Source organism: Musa acuminata, chromosome BXJ2-7 (assembly GCF_036884655.1).
Source record: "Musa acuminata AAA Group cultivar baxijiao chromosome BXJ2-7, Cavendish_Baxijiao_AAA, whole genome shotgun sequence".
Lineage (NCBI taxonomy): Eukaryota > Viridiplantae > Streptophyta > Magnoliopsida > Zingiberales > Musaceae > Musa > Musa acuminata.
In genome coordinates this window covers 4,713,042-4,726,201 of record NC_088344.1, presented here as the reverse complement: position 1 = coordinate 4,726,201, position 13,160 = coordinate 4,713,042, and the positions used below count along the sequence as shown (strand labels likewise).

Sequence of the window (13,160 nt, the reverse complement as noted above, 5' to 3'; positions counted from 1 at the left end):
ATGGTTATGATGTGGGAATTGATGATCGCAGTTAAAAGCACAATTGAAGTGGATGGGTCAAAGTTCCTACTGCATTTAACTTTAATACGAGAACTAGACATGGCAGCACAACAGATTAAACAAATGAAGAAGCCAAAATCAAGAATCAATCACTTCTTTGGCTGACATGGGATGCTAAATCCCCGGGTCAATTCCTAAGCTGCTGTGATTAACCATAGAGTAGAGCACCTCCTGTCTGAGCTGTGAATTTGTGCGGGCATCTCATGAATTGCTGAGACTATATGAGCTGAAAAATCACATAATAATTATTCACCCTCCAGCATGGCTTTTCTCTCGTCAAGCTATCCTTGATGAACAGCAACTTGCATGAATCCTTCATAATTCGCTTCCTGAATCATTCCCAAATTGTTCATTGAAGATTGAAGCGCTTGATGCATCAAATTGCCCTCTGCCAGCTAGGAACACTGAGCATGGCTGCTGGAAATCTGAGCCTGAACTTGACTCCAGGATATGCTGAGCAGGAATTAAGTCTGTAGTTTCATGCCCTGGGAACCGCTGCCTCTTCACCCTCTCATGCTTTGGACTCTCTAAAGGGGAGGAAACACGGCAAGTGGAGTCAGGAGTCAGGGGCTTGCTAGCAGCTTTGTCTTGAACTGGGGAAACTGAAGTTGGCGCAGGAGCCGGAGGGTCAGTCTTGTCATCAGAGTTTAAGCAATTATCATTACTGTAGGCATAAATGCCTACTCCAGGTGGTTCAGCCGGCTCCCCACTGAGCCGCTGATGCTCCTCAATAATCTTCTTAAGATACTTGCTTTGGGCTTCTATTCTTAGCTGCAGTTGCCTTTGTACCTGTCAAAATTTTCAAAATCCAGGTCAGAAAAGCTCCCTGTCACAACTCATGGCCTTCTACCTAGCAGATTGTATCAGAGTTGTAGGTTAGATAAAAATGTGGGATTATTGTAAAAGTTTCATCAGAAGAATCAGTATAATATTCAATTCATACAAGTTGTTCTGAAGTTTAACGGCCAAAACAAATAAAACCATCAGCCAAATCCCAACCATAACAAACCTGGTTTCTTGCATTTGTATCTGAACAAGTTTTTTCTTTTTTTCTCGCATAGAATAGCAACAGTGGCATCAGAACAAAAGCAAATCATAATGGTAAAACCAACCAGCAAGAAGCTCAATTTCCAGAAAGGAAGGGAGCAACAACGATTACAAAAACAAATCACAGTTATACCAAAGGGGCAAACAAAATGTACTGTCCGTTGGCAATGACATGATTCTCATAAACAAGAATCAATTAGGGATAATGGATTAGTAGAAGCAGTGTCAATTTGGGCATAATGAATTATTAAGGATTGAAAATCTGGTATCATCAACTGCGTATGATGATCTGCATGGGAATTAATATGTAGGTGAACCTTGAGCAATTAATTATATTGTAATGTAGGTGAACCTTGAGAAATTAATTATATTGTAGGTCATAGAATCATGATAAACTGTCTTGTATGCCTGACAGTTAACTTTGAAATATCAAAAATGAATTTATCAAAATATTACATCTGATCTTCATAAAATTCAGGACTATCACAGACAGGAGTCAGTAAGATGAGAGAAAGAAAGATTCAAGCATTTTTCAAAACAAATAAATCAATGGAAAGAAAGATCATTATAGTTGCCATGTAAGGCTATATATGCATCGGAAAGTAATCAGGCATAGAAGATGCAACTCCTAGTAATTCAAGTACTCAAAATATTTTATTTCATTTATATTATTGATTCAATTTGTTAAAACAGATGCCACCATAGAAATATCAAATATATTATTGAAGTTGATTGTACCCTTGCTGATCAATACTCTGATGTCAGCCCAGTAAAAGTGTAATAGCCTAATTTATAATTAGGTGATAATTTCATTTCTTAAGTGAACCTAGGGTTAGGGTTAAACCACTCTCCCTTTATTTATAGCTGGCATCCTCTCTTCTTGTGGGATAGATTATGAACATCGAGGAAGAAGGAGAGGAGACGCTAGGGCATTAACCTACAAAAATCCAAGTCCGATTCCTTAACTTCCCTACATCCTCCTCAGTTTTCTTTTTTCATACTAATATCCTTTTCATGTTTGATTGATGTTCTCTTGCTATGGCAAAACTACATGAATCTATGTCAAAGCAAAAACAATAATATGTTCATTTTCTATCGTAAAACTGCATATATTTGATTCTCCTAACCTTGTAGTGCAAGAACTAAGTCTCATTTGTGAGTTATAAATCATAATTGTATATCATGTATATGCATGCCTAGAAACAAAATTATTTTGGAGTTGATTTCATAGGATTTTAATGGATTTCTAGATCCTTTAAATAAATAAAAAAATCTTTCATGTTCTCTAAGAGTTTGGCAAGTAACATTTGGAATTACATTATCTAGCTATCTATATTTTACTATTAATCATTTAACTATTAAAACAGGAAAGAGCTAATTGGTATGTCTTTACATCAGTGCTGACTTGGACTTGTGTTTATACAACATTGATCTTTCTTGGGTCAAAACACAAATAAAGAAAAAAAATTTGTCTCTGTAACAACACAAAAAAAATTACATATTTGTTTGAATGTAATGACATCGAGAGCAAGGACAGTAGGACTATTCGAGGTGACGTTAGATTTGATAATTGTCATTATTATCATAAATGTATTAATTTAAAAAATATATACGTCTCTATGAAAGGATTTTAGTTCAGGCACTGACTGATCTTCTCAAGAACCGATTTAGGTCAATTAAGGGCGTGACAATCAAAGCAACGATTTTAAGGACCTGAATGATTATAGGATCCGATACCTTTACTAGGATTCTAGACTTGTCTTGCAAAATAAAATATAAGGTTAGAGTGATATAATGGAAGCATAATTAGTGAAATTTAGAGGCCCAAATTTTTTTAAATAGGAGGAATTGTAATACCCTAATTTTAATAAGGGAAAATTTGATAATTTATTTTACAAGTGAACCTAAGGTTAGGGTTAAACCCTCTCTCCCTTTATTTATAGTTGTCATCCCCTTCTCTCATGGGAGAGATCACAGTCATCGAGGAAGGAGGAGATGAGATGCTAAGGCATTGACCTACATATGTTCAAGGTAGGGATCCAAGTTCTAAACTTTCCTATATCCTCCTTTTATTGTCCATGTTAATATCCTTTTTTATGTTTGATTGATGTTCTCTTGCTATGGCAAAATTACATGAATCTAATTGACATAGATTACTTTCTCATAAATTCATGCAGTTTTGTTAGAGCAAGTGAACATCAATTAAACAAAAAAAGGATATTAACATAGAAAAAAAAAGATGTAGGAAAGTTCAAGACTCAAATCCATACTTTAGACATTTGTAGGTCGACACCCTACATCTCCACTCCTCATTCCCCGATGGTCATGCTCTCTCCCATGAGGGGCTGACAACTATAAATAAAGGGAGAGGAGGCTTAACCAAAACCCTATGTTCACTTATAAAATAAATTTATTAATTTACTCTTAATTAAAATTAGGATATTACAATTCTTGCCTCTTTAAAAAAAAAATGGTCTTGCAAATTTCTCTAATTATGCTTCCACTGTATCACTTAAACTTTAGATTTTTTTTTTCTTTTAACAAAACAAATCTAAAACCTTAGGAAAGGCAATTGATCTCATGATCATTCAGTTCCCTCAAAATCATTATGCTAATACCATCTTTGTCATGCCCCGAACTGACCTAAATCAATTCCTGCAAACTGCAAAGGTTAACCCATGCCTAAATTAAAATCCTTTCACAAAGCCATATAATTTCTTTTAAATTAATATATTTATTACAATAATGATAATTATCAAATCCATTTCTTCTCGAATAATCCTCCGGCTCTCACTCTCGGTACCACACTATCTTCAAACAAATATGTAATTTTTTATGTGTTGTTACAGGGACAGAACTCGTTCCTTTATTTGTATTTTGACCCAATAAAAATTAATGTCCTAGAAGCAAAAGACCAAGTGAGCAATGATGTAAAACAAAGTAATTAACTCTTTCATGTTTTTATAGTTAGATGATTAGTAATAAAATATAGATAGCCAGGTCATGTAATTTCAAACGTCACTAGCTAAAGTCTTTGAAAACATGAAATAGTTTTTTTATTTAAAGAGTCTAGGAATCCATTAAAATCCTATGAAATCACTAGCAAAATAATTTTGTGTCAAGGCATACATATATATGATATACAATTTATGAAATACAATTAATTCTTGCACTACAAGATTAGGAGAATCAAATATATGTAATTCTACCATAGTGTTTTTGCTTTGGCATAAATTCATGCAGTTTTTAATAGCAAGAGAATGTCAATCAAATATGAAAAGGATATTAACATGGAAAAACAAGGAGGATGTAGGAAAGTTAAGGACTCAGTTCCTTACCTTGGACTTATGTAGGTCAATGCACTAAAGACTCCTCTCCTCCTTCCTCGATGGCCACTTCATTTAATGTGTAGTTTGTTAAATAAAACCTCCACTTCTTTCCACAAATCAACATGTTTCTTTGTGGTATCTGTTCAAGTGTATTTAGTTAAAAATATACAAGTTTTCTTCAACATAGTAGCCTTTCCAAAGCCATATATTGCATCAACTTCGAAATATTACTACCGAATCTGCTGATGTATATAACACAATTTTTTTTCAGTACAAACAAGTAACAACCGCTTTTGCACAATCAACATATTTAAGTTACAAAAATACACAATTCACCTCTAATTGTTCATGAAGCCGCTTTTGCACCTCCATTTGTAACCTGAGTGCTTCAGTCATTTGCATTCCACTGAGACATCAAAAGCTAAGTAGGTTTAGTGGTTTACCATGATGACAAACTAATGAAACTTTTTATCAAGGAAATGAAAACTTAAATGAGAGCTAGAAAGAAATCAGCATAAAAAAAAAGAAGAATGATCGTTTGTTTTCAAATGTATGCTATGCAACAAAAAGCCCAAGAACTTTATCTACTATAACAAATTAAAAGGGCAGCCTAGTGTACAAGGCTCCCACTAATGCGGAGTTCAAAGATAGTCAATTTAAGCAGTCTTGCTCTTGCAATCAGAGAGATTGTTTCTATGGCTCAAATTCCAATAAACTAGGTTGTTAAGGAGCAATATTCCTTGACGCCAAGACTCATCTTCTAAAATATAAAGAAGACAAATTTATATTGATTTCAGAAATTGGAAAAAACACCAAGACTCACTTTTGTCATGACCCAGCCGAATGGGATAACTGATCTATCATCTTTGTTGAACCTGAATTATTGGCTCAAAATACTTATGCCCAAGTTAATACTAGTATATCTTTTTTAAGTCATTTTCAGTTTTAGTCCACTTTTATACGGGACTAAATCGAGAGGTCACAATGCTTCCACGTAAAGACTTGAGGCCCTTGTCAAGCACCAACATAGCTCGCACCAATATATAATTCATCAAATCTTATCATGGTGCACGTGAAGCCTAGCCCAATGATGGCTCCAACATATCCACTCCCCATACCCAAAACTAGGTCGGCTCCGACATAATTTATTATGATCCGACCTAATGAGATAACCAACCTATTAACTTTGTTGAGCCTAAACCACTGGCACAAAATGCTTAGGCCCAAGTAAATAATAATATACCTATCAGAGTTACTGTTATAAGTCGATCTAAAGTTTTAGCCCACTTCCGATGTGGAGGTGGGGTGTCACAACTTCGATACTAGAGTGAACCTAATACATAACTTTTATGTAGCTGTGTTATAAAAAATGAATACCACACCGTTTCTACTAAAGCTACTTTAAATGCAAGTACAACAAAGTTTCACTTAAGCTTCTAACTAAGTTGCCACAAGAACTACAATGACAACATCAAGCCATACAGATGCTACTACTTGAAGTTGGCAACAAATATCGGTTGTTGAGCTCTATTGAAGACAATATCACTAGGTCCCCATAAGTACTATCCAAATTCCAAAAAGAAGATTCAAGTGGCCACTTGTTACTCTAAAATCTCTATAAATATTACTTTACTCTTGCAGCTTTCCTGTGTCCTTAACTGATACAAATAACCAGAGGAGCTAATTAACAATGACAAATCTTGAGAAAATTATAATCTTTATAAAAGCGTATGAATAGAAATATAACAGAGAAAGTACATGAACTATGTGAAATACTTGCTTAATAGAAATCCATAGTCCTGTATACTTCTTTGGTAATTCATGAACAGTTCATTTTTATTAATTATAGTGGTTCAGGCAAAGTTAAATTTTCAGAGCATTTTCTCTGCCATTGAAGAGACATGCTTCCTGGACAACGAGTTATATTTTCACTCTTGGCTGTGTCCCTTTAGACAACCAGAATCCCAAAACTAAATCTTATCCTTACAATAATCATAAACAAGTCTATCTGCCACCAAGATGTACTGCTCTTGCCATGGTTCTTTAGTTAAAAACATGAGAACAGTTAATGCATGCACAACATGCTTTCTTTGTAACCAAAAGCAAACTTATGGAATAATCTCCAGTTATCTGCAACAATTACTAGTGTCTAAGCAACAATTGTGTTTTGCTTAACTGGGTCATAAAAGACAGACTTACGAGGAGTTTTCAGGTCTCATAGTATGGTCACCAGAATCCTTGTTTTCAGACTTAGCACCTACATGGAAAAGAAAACTGTAAAATCAAAACCAAGCCCATGCATCAGTTTCATAATTGTCTGCACAAGGAGAATATGGTTTCCACTTTCAGCAATCAATAAATAACCAAACTCAATAAAATTTCTCTAATAAGTTTTCAGAATACCTACCATCAGCTGATGAATCAGGGATATAATTTGCAAGCCTGTATTTCTGGGTGCACCATCAGAACTGAAATTAGTCAATGCAACAATATGAAAAAAGAAACTCTAAGAAGAGAAAACGTCTAGAAGTACCTGTAAGTGGCTCTTTATATGGTATATAGTTAGTCCTGATACACCCATGATTCTAAGAACTCCTTTCGGAGTTGCTCCTGTCATAGGCAAGCAAATTTAGATACTGTTGAATAGAATTACCTAAGCAGATAAAACAACATGCTATGTCATTTAGCATAACTGAGAAACTTTTTTGCTTAGCCGTTCACTGATTCTTCAACAAATGTACCAAGCATAACTTTGTTTACAAGAAAACACATTATTAGTTATACCAAGATCTATTAAGTTTTGATTTTCTCTCAAATGTTTGCAAAAAGAACCAAGAAGCTTAACAAGTTCAAAGAGGATGGTGAAACTATAACTTAAAACAAATTACTGGAATCCTGCTACAGACCACAATCATATATAAAAGGTACCCTCACCAATATATTATGGGCACTAACGGGTTTTACATTGGAAAGAAAAATGTAACAACGGTTGGCCCATCCACTAGAAATTAATTACTCCAACTAGAGAATTATTCATTCAGAAACTAAATTTTCGTAACAAAAGCATTATGATTTTCAAGCTGCCTATAGATGAAACTAAACACATCAAAACACCTCAGTTATGATAAAGAAACTTATACTACATGATATCACAGGATCAATAACCTGAATCCTTATTATCATTAGGTCATCTCCATTACATTATTCCATGCACAACAAAAAGAGTATATAAAAGGAACTTGCAATTTGTTTGTCTTTTAAAGAAGATGAATATGAAAGGCATTGCACTGTTAGCAGCCTATGTAGGAAAAAAAATGCATGGGAGAAACATCTTCTGTGTCATCCCATAATTTCAAGAGGAAGCCAGATAACCATGCACTTACTATCTGGTCCACCAAGCTGTGTCACAGCATCTACAAAACGGTCATGAAGCTCATTGGTCCACCGTAGACGTTGTCTTGATGCCAAATTAGGATTCCCAGGATCGTTCCTTCCACTATTCGAGAACACAACATTGTCACTCAGTTCTAAGTGTTGGTCATGAGCAAGTGAATTCTTGCCGTTTGGACTTATACTTGAGACTGCTTTGGATTGATACATTTCTCATCATCTATGAAAACAATTACAAAGTAACAGCAACAGTTATATAGCACTTACTAGGTGATTTGCAAAACTCTGAGAGTAGAAATATCAAACTTAGACTTTACATATATGTGATAATAAATCAGATTAAGGCATTATAGTAGTGTTAAATGCCATTCGTTAGACAACAAAACCAGGAAATTAGACTAAAAGAGATAAGGTGGAAGCCCTGCAAAGCAAAATGTTAATCATTGTGTATTCACAAAAGATCTTGGAGCATCCATAACATGAATTATTATTCCTCAAAATCCAGCTGATCTTCCTACGATAATTTCCATATCAACTTAGATTAATTGTGATATAATAAACATGATCCTTGAGTATAAGAGACTGGTCATACACCAATATCTTTAGCTCCTATCTTAATGAGATACTTTAAAAGACTACTCTATATGGAGTCTTTCAATTTAAGCTTAACTGTGAAATGCCCCCACAAAACAGAGATCAAAGACAGAAAAACACTGATAAAGCTGGAAAACAAATAAAACATTATCACGTTTATATAAAACCATCTCAAAGTTGCTCAAGAACTATTAGAAATAACAATTTTCACAGCATGATTGCAAATAGGATTACCTGTGGTATGTGGATCCTTGTTCCAAACAGGATATGCAACCACGAAAATGAAATGAAAAAAACAGTCTTTCAATGCGACTTACTGAACTATATTTCAGCTATACCCAGAATTTGCAAGTTCTCGGTAACACGAAACAAATAGGCTCTGGCACGATAACTTATCAGTTTATGATTTTTCAGAAATAAAAACCTATAACCGAATGTTATTGATATTAATTTATTAAATATACTCTAATAACTTATAGTTCTGGTAGATTCAGTCATTGACTTGGTGATTCTTCCCATTTCTAAATCAACTACAGATGTCAGTGGGCCAAGATTATTGCTCTATAGTACCTCGCATAACAAACATAGGTTGAAAACATAAGATTTAAGTCACATATTATTGTTAGAGTGGTAGTGATTACATAGTAATATCCTCGACAACGAAAACGTCTATGTTTGTTCAGTATCTAAAAATTCTGGTGCTTTTCATTAACAGTTGTTGTTTTATAGTTTACAAAGAAACCAAAAAGATCAACATCAAATTGAAGTAGAAACAATTACCTTACACTCCACAGGAATATATTAAAAGATAGCTGGTAAGGGTTAAAGTACCCAATCAACCTAATCAAATAGCAGCAAAAATCCTCTGGGGGTCCACTAACAGTTTAGCGATGGGGAAAAAAAGATCAACTCACGGAACCTCGATTACCTTCCCTCTCAAATAAACTATTTTGAGCTCGAACGGTCTCCAAACCCTCTGAAAACTACCACAGTTTAAAGAACCAACAATCTCCATCCATGCGTCAAAACTCATGCTTCCAGAAAGTCCCAAGTTCCATAAACTAAACAATAGCCCTAGTGACCAGAAAAATGAACCCTAGAGATGGCTCAATTAATCTCATTCCCCGTCAACTCTCCTACCGTGCAGGATCAACACAAGCCGATCGAGAGCCACGAACCAATTAATGCACCCAAATCTACAAAGAAGAGAGATGTATTTACTACCTAGATTGACAAGTCGCTAAATCGCCCCCAATTCCCGACTCCAACAGGATTGAAGACACGATCGCCAGCGAACCCACTGCAATCGGGAGCGTGAACTGACTGAAAAATAGCAGAAACGAGAAAATTGAGATAAACATGGAACAATCAATAGCCATAGAGACCGAATCTTTTTGGCGGAGATCGAGAAATCATGAGGGAGGACTTGTCGTAAATCGAGATTTCGTTGCACTCGCTTACCCCCGCTCAGAGATTGGTCGGGCTTCCGCCGGCCCGAGTCGAGGGCTCGCGATCGCTCCCTAAAACGACCTTTATAGTTGCCCGCGGGCAGACCCCGAGGGCTGCCCAACCGGGATGCGGCCGATCCGTCTCGAGACTCTCTTGTATCGGAGATCCTTAAATAGCATACGTGGCATCTTCTTGGCCACAGGATCCACCCTGCATCCACTCGATTGTTCGTGGTGTTTTAGGAATCTTTCCTCTCTTCCTTATTTCGTATTAAGAACATATCGTTCGAGATAAATTGATTATTTTTTTATGCCTTAAGACACCAAAATAATAAGAAAAAATTGTATTAATTGATGATTGTGAGACTCCAATTCTTAATTTCTTCCCAACCTTCTCTTGAATGGAGATAGATGTGTGGCCAAACAACACGTGTGATCTATCTTCCCATACATTCGATGCAGATGTGTGATCAAACAAACAACAATAAAATATTAGGAATGAAGAACATGGCTGGTGAGAGATTAGAGTGAGAGAGAGAGAGTCCACCTCTCTGAATTGACCACTGTGTTTGATTCAAGGATAAGAAAAGAAAAATATACTGTTGGATGTAACACAATGAAACAATCTAACACTTTTATGTTCCTGTAGCCTCAGATAAGGCTGTGCATAAGAGATGAAGCAGGAAGCCAGCAGAATATAGGATGACACATTAGAGGAAGGTTAAACTGCATCATTATTATTATACTTGATAAAAAATTCTTTGCTAGTTTAATTCCCATAAGATAGAACTCTAAATTAGCTCCACATAATCCAAAAAAAATCAATAATTAATAGAATGAAGCTAAAAAGATCATCCTTCCTAAAACCACATTCATGATATACATTATAATTATCCAAACTGACAAAAGGACTTGTCTCATGGTTCTGATAGACCAGCAAACTTACATTCTCACCTTAATTTAAGGTTTGATGTCAAGACAAATAGATATGCAAAGATATATTCAATGTCAAAAACCTTTCTCAATTTGGATATCTTTTTGAAAACTTTGTTATATACAACCCAAATAACTTGGAAAACTTTTTTCAAGGATAACAGTGCCTGATCTCTCAGTGTTTGTGAGGTGAGTTCTACTTCTAATCTTATTTTCTATATAGCTACAGGAACATCATCCATTAATAATGTAATATATTGCACCATAAACATGCAAAGATATATTATATGAAAGAATCATTATATGTCATTCACTCAGTTCATTGATAAATACACACAATGTCAACTGGACAAACATCTTTTTTACATCCATTTTGATGAGAGAGAATAGGAATTAATAAAGTCAAGAGCTTATACAAAGTACCTTTCAAACAAGTCACAGTATAAAAGGATTTAAAACATCAACAGTGAATCACAGATACGTTGGATGTTTCCATTGATTACTCTTAATAACTGGATGGATCATCTAAAACACCACAGCACACAATGATGGCTAATTTTGTTGAACAACAAATAATAGTTGTGCCCAGAACACTTTGTCCCTGATTCAACAAGTTTCCAGCTGATTGTCCCCACTTCAATAAAGTTCATCTGTGATCCTTAATCTTCATCTGTGGATGATGATACATCACGGCATCAAATCTAAATGAATAGCTCGAAGGTTGACTTCTAATGTGTCAAAACACAGACAACCAAGAGAACCAAACCATAGAGAAGTGGCAGGAAAGAAAATAAGTAAACTACAATAAAATAGAGTCCACACAAGAACATTTAAACTAATGTTTTTATTCCATAAAATATAAAATAAAATAAAATAAAAAAGTAGAGATATTATATTAAAGCAGATTATTAATCAGAGATGAAGTACTCGATACACAACAATAGTTGTGATTTAGAGTGTCTTCGATCGACAAGAAACAATAACTGATGGGACAACGTTCTGAACAGAAAAAAACAATTTTTGCAGCAAAGCAGAGGGGTGAAGGAGAGGGAAGGGATTGGGAGCTCAGTGGAAGGAGAAGTCGTTTAGTTGGTGAGAATGGCTCACGGCGATGACAACATATATCACCGCCACTGCCCACACCCGGTTCTTATACTCATCATAGCATCCTTCATCCATCCGACCCTCAGCTGCTGCAAAAATCCAAACTAAAAAAAAAATCAATGTAACGGGTCATCGAACGGACCGATTCGCAAGAATAGATCGATCGGTGCCTCAAAATTTCACCTTTGCAGAAAATACAAAGACGACGGCTCGCTCAAACCGAAGGAGAGTTAAAAAAAACACCTTTTTTCCCATTAAAAACAAAAGAAAACAAAATTCCGGGAGAAAAAAGGCACGGAGTGGGGGCTTCAGTGTGTGTAACAACAAAGATCAGATCATAGACTATGTCTCACTGAAATCCGCTAAGATCCATAAGATCACTCATCATCAGCCAGACAAGAAAGAAAAAATTGTTAGGCCAATATAGAGAACCAAAAACTTCCAAGGATCAAACAGAGCAAGCAATGAACAAGACCCGTCCCCGAACGGTTTGGTGAGGAAGACGGAGGCATTCCTCATATAGTCCGGGGGCGGCGAAGTTTAGGGTTAGGGTATGCGACTTGTGACTAGGGAGCGGCGACTCGAAGCCGCCCGGACCAAAGATTGAGATCCTGGCCGTCCGATTCATCCAGATAACAGTCCAACTAATACTGGAGGCGGCTCGCGTACTTCTAAGGCCCATTACCAGCCCACTAAGTTGTGCTCATCCGCACGAATCTTGATGCTATTCATTCGGCCGCTAATTAATTAAAGATTACGCCTGTAATTAATTTATTTTTAATATTTCGATTTTTTTTTAATTATATTATGAACTTTATACTTATGAAAATAAAAATATTATAATTTTTATATAAGATTAAAATGATGATTTCATATGATTAAAATTTAAGAGACAGAGATTTTCTTGAATTAATAGGGTTAAATATTTTACTTTTTGTATGTATAGGAACGTAATCTTTAAAAATAATAAAATAAAATATTAAAATGAGAGCCCAAATATCGTAAGAATACCCATCCATAACTCCTCTCGAGAAACACTCTAGTGAGTAAGCGTTGCTATCAACACTCAATGCCTCTAGGTAAGAAGGACATCTGCCTTCCTTTCCTGGGTGGACGCTTCTACCTTGACATAAACATTAATATATTACTAGCATCTGTTCAACAATCATGGTATCTCCCTTCCAAGATTAAGTGCAAGATATCTACTCATCCTATCCAATACCTTTTTAGGCCTTACCCATTAAGTACAAATACT

The 13,160-nt window shown here is 35.5% G+C and overlaps 1 protein-coding gene and 2 non-coding genes across 8 annotated transcripts; all 3 read right to left on the bottom strand.

Moving 5' to 3' along the window:
- Positions 1–49: 49 nt before the first annotated feature.
- On the bottom strand, positions 50–10,012 carry LOC135582193 (myb family transcription factor PHL7-like). Of its 6 annotated transcripts, none has more exons than XM_065116358.1 (8): positions 9,882–10,012; positions 9,645–9,743; positions 7,820–8,046; positions 6,970–7,046; positions 6,844–6,886; positions 6,636–6,693; positions 4,773–4,842; positions 50–849 (listed from the first exon to the last, which is right to left on the bottom strand). In XM_065116358.1, the coding sequence occupies exons 3-8, from the start codon at positions 8,034–8,036 to the stop codon at positions 376–378; spliced, it is 939 nt and encodes a 312-aa protein (XP_064972430.1). In that variant the 5' UTR covers positions 8,037–8,046; positions 9,645–9,743; positions 9,882–10,012; the 3' UTR covers positions 50–375. The 6 variants fall into 6 exon arrangements, with proteins under 6 accessions (XP_064972430.1, XP_064972429.1, XP_064972431.1 ...); XM_065116357.1 differs by having other exon boundaries at positions 7,820–7,932; positions 9,645–9,720; positions 9,806–9,911; XM_065116359.1 differs by having other exon boundaries at positions 9,645–9,720; positions 9,882–9,900.
- A 1,849-nt stretch (positions 10,013–11,861) lies between these two features.
- Positions 11,862–11,970, bottom strand: LOC135618100 (small nucleolar RNA Z152/R70/R12). The gene has a single exon (XR_010488922.1). It is a non-coding gene; the product is annotated as a small nucleolar RNA Z152/R70/R12 (small nucleolar RNA).
- Positions 11,971–12,208: 238 nt separating this feature from the next.
- Positions 12,209–12,299, bottom strand: LOC135618099 (small nucleolar RNA R11/Z151). The gene has a single exon (XR_010488921.1). It is a non-coding gene; the product is annotated as a small nucleolar RNA R11/Z151 (small nucleolar RNA).
- Positions 12,300–13,160: the final 861 nt, after the last annotated feature.

What these genes read in the sequence shown, in the direction of transcription:
- LOC135582193 (XM_018829362.2), bottom strand. Translation starts at nt 9,799, where the DNA reads ATGGCTATTGATTGTTCCATGTTTATCTCAATTTTCTCGTTTCTGCTA. An exon ending in ACAGCTTGGTGGACCAGATA is followed by an intron (nt 7,047 to 7,819) that starts GTAAGTGCATGG and finishes TGCCTATGACAG; the next exon opens with GAGCAACTCCGAAAGGAGTT. An exon ending in GGCTTCATGAACAATTAGAG is followed by an intron (nt 850 to 4,772) that starts GTGAATTGTGTA and finishes AAATTTTGACAG; the next exon opens with GTACAAAGGCAACTGCAGCT.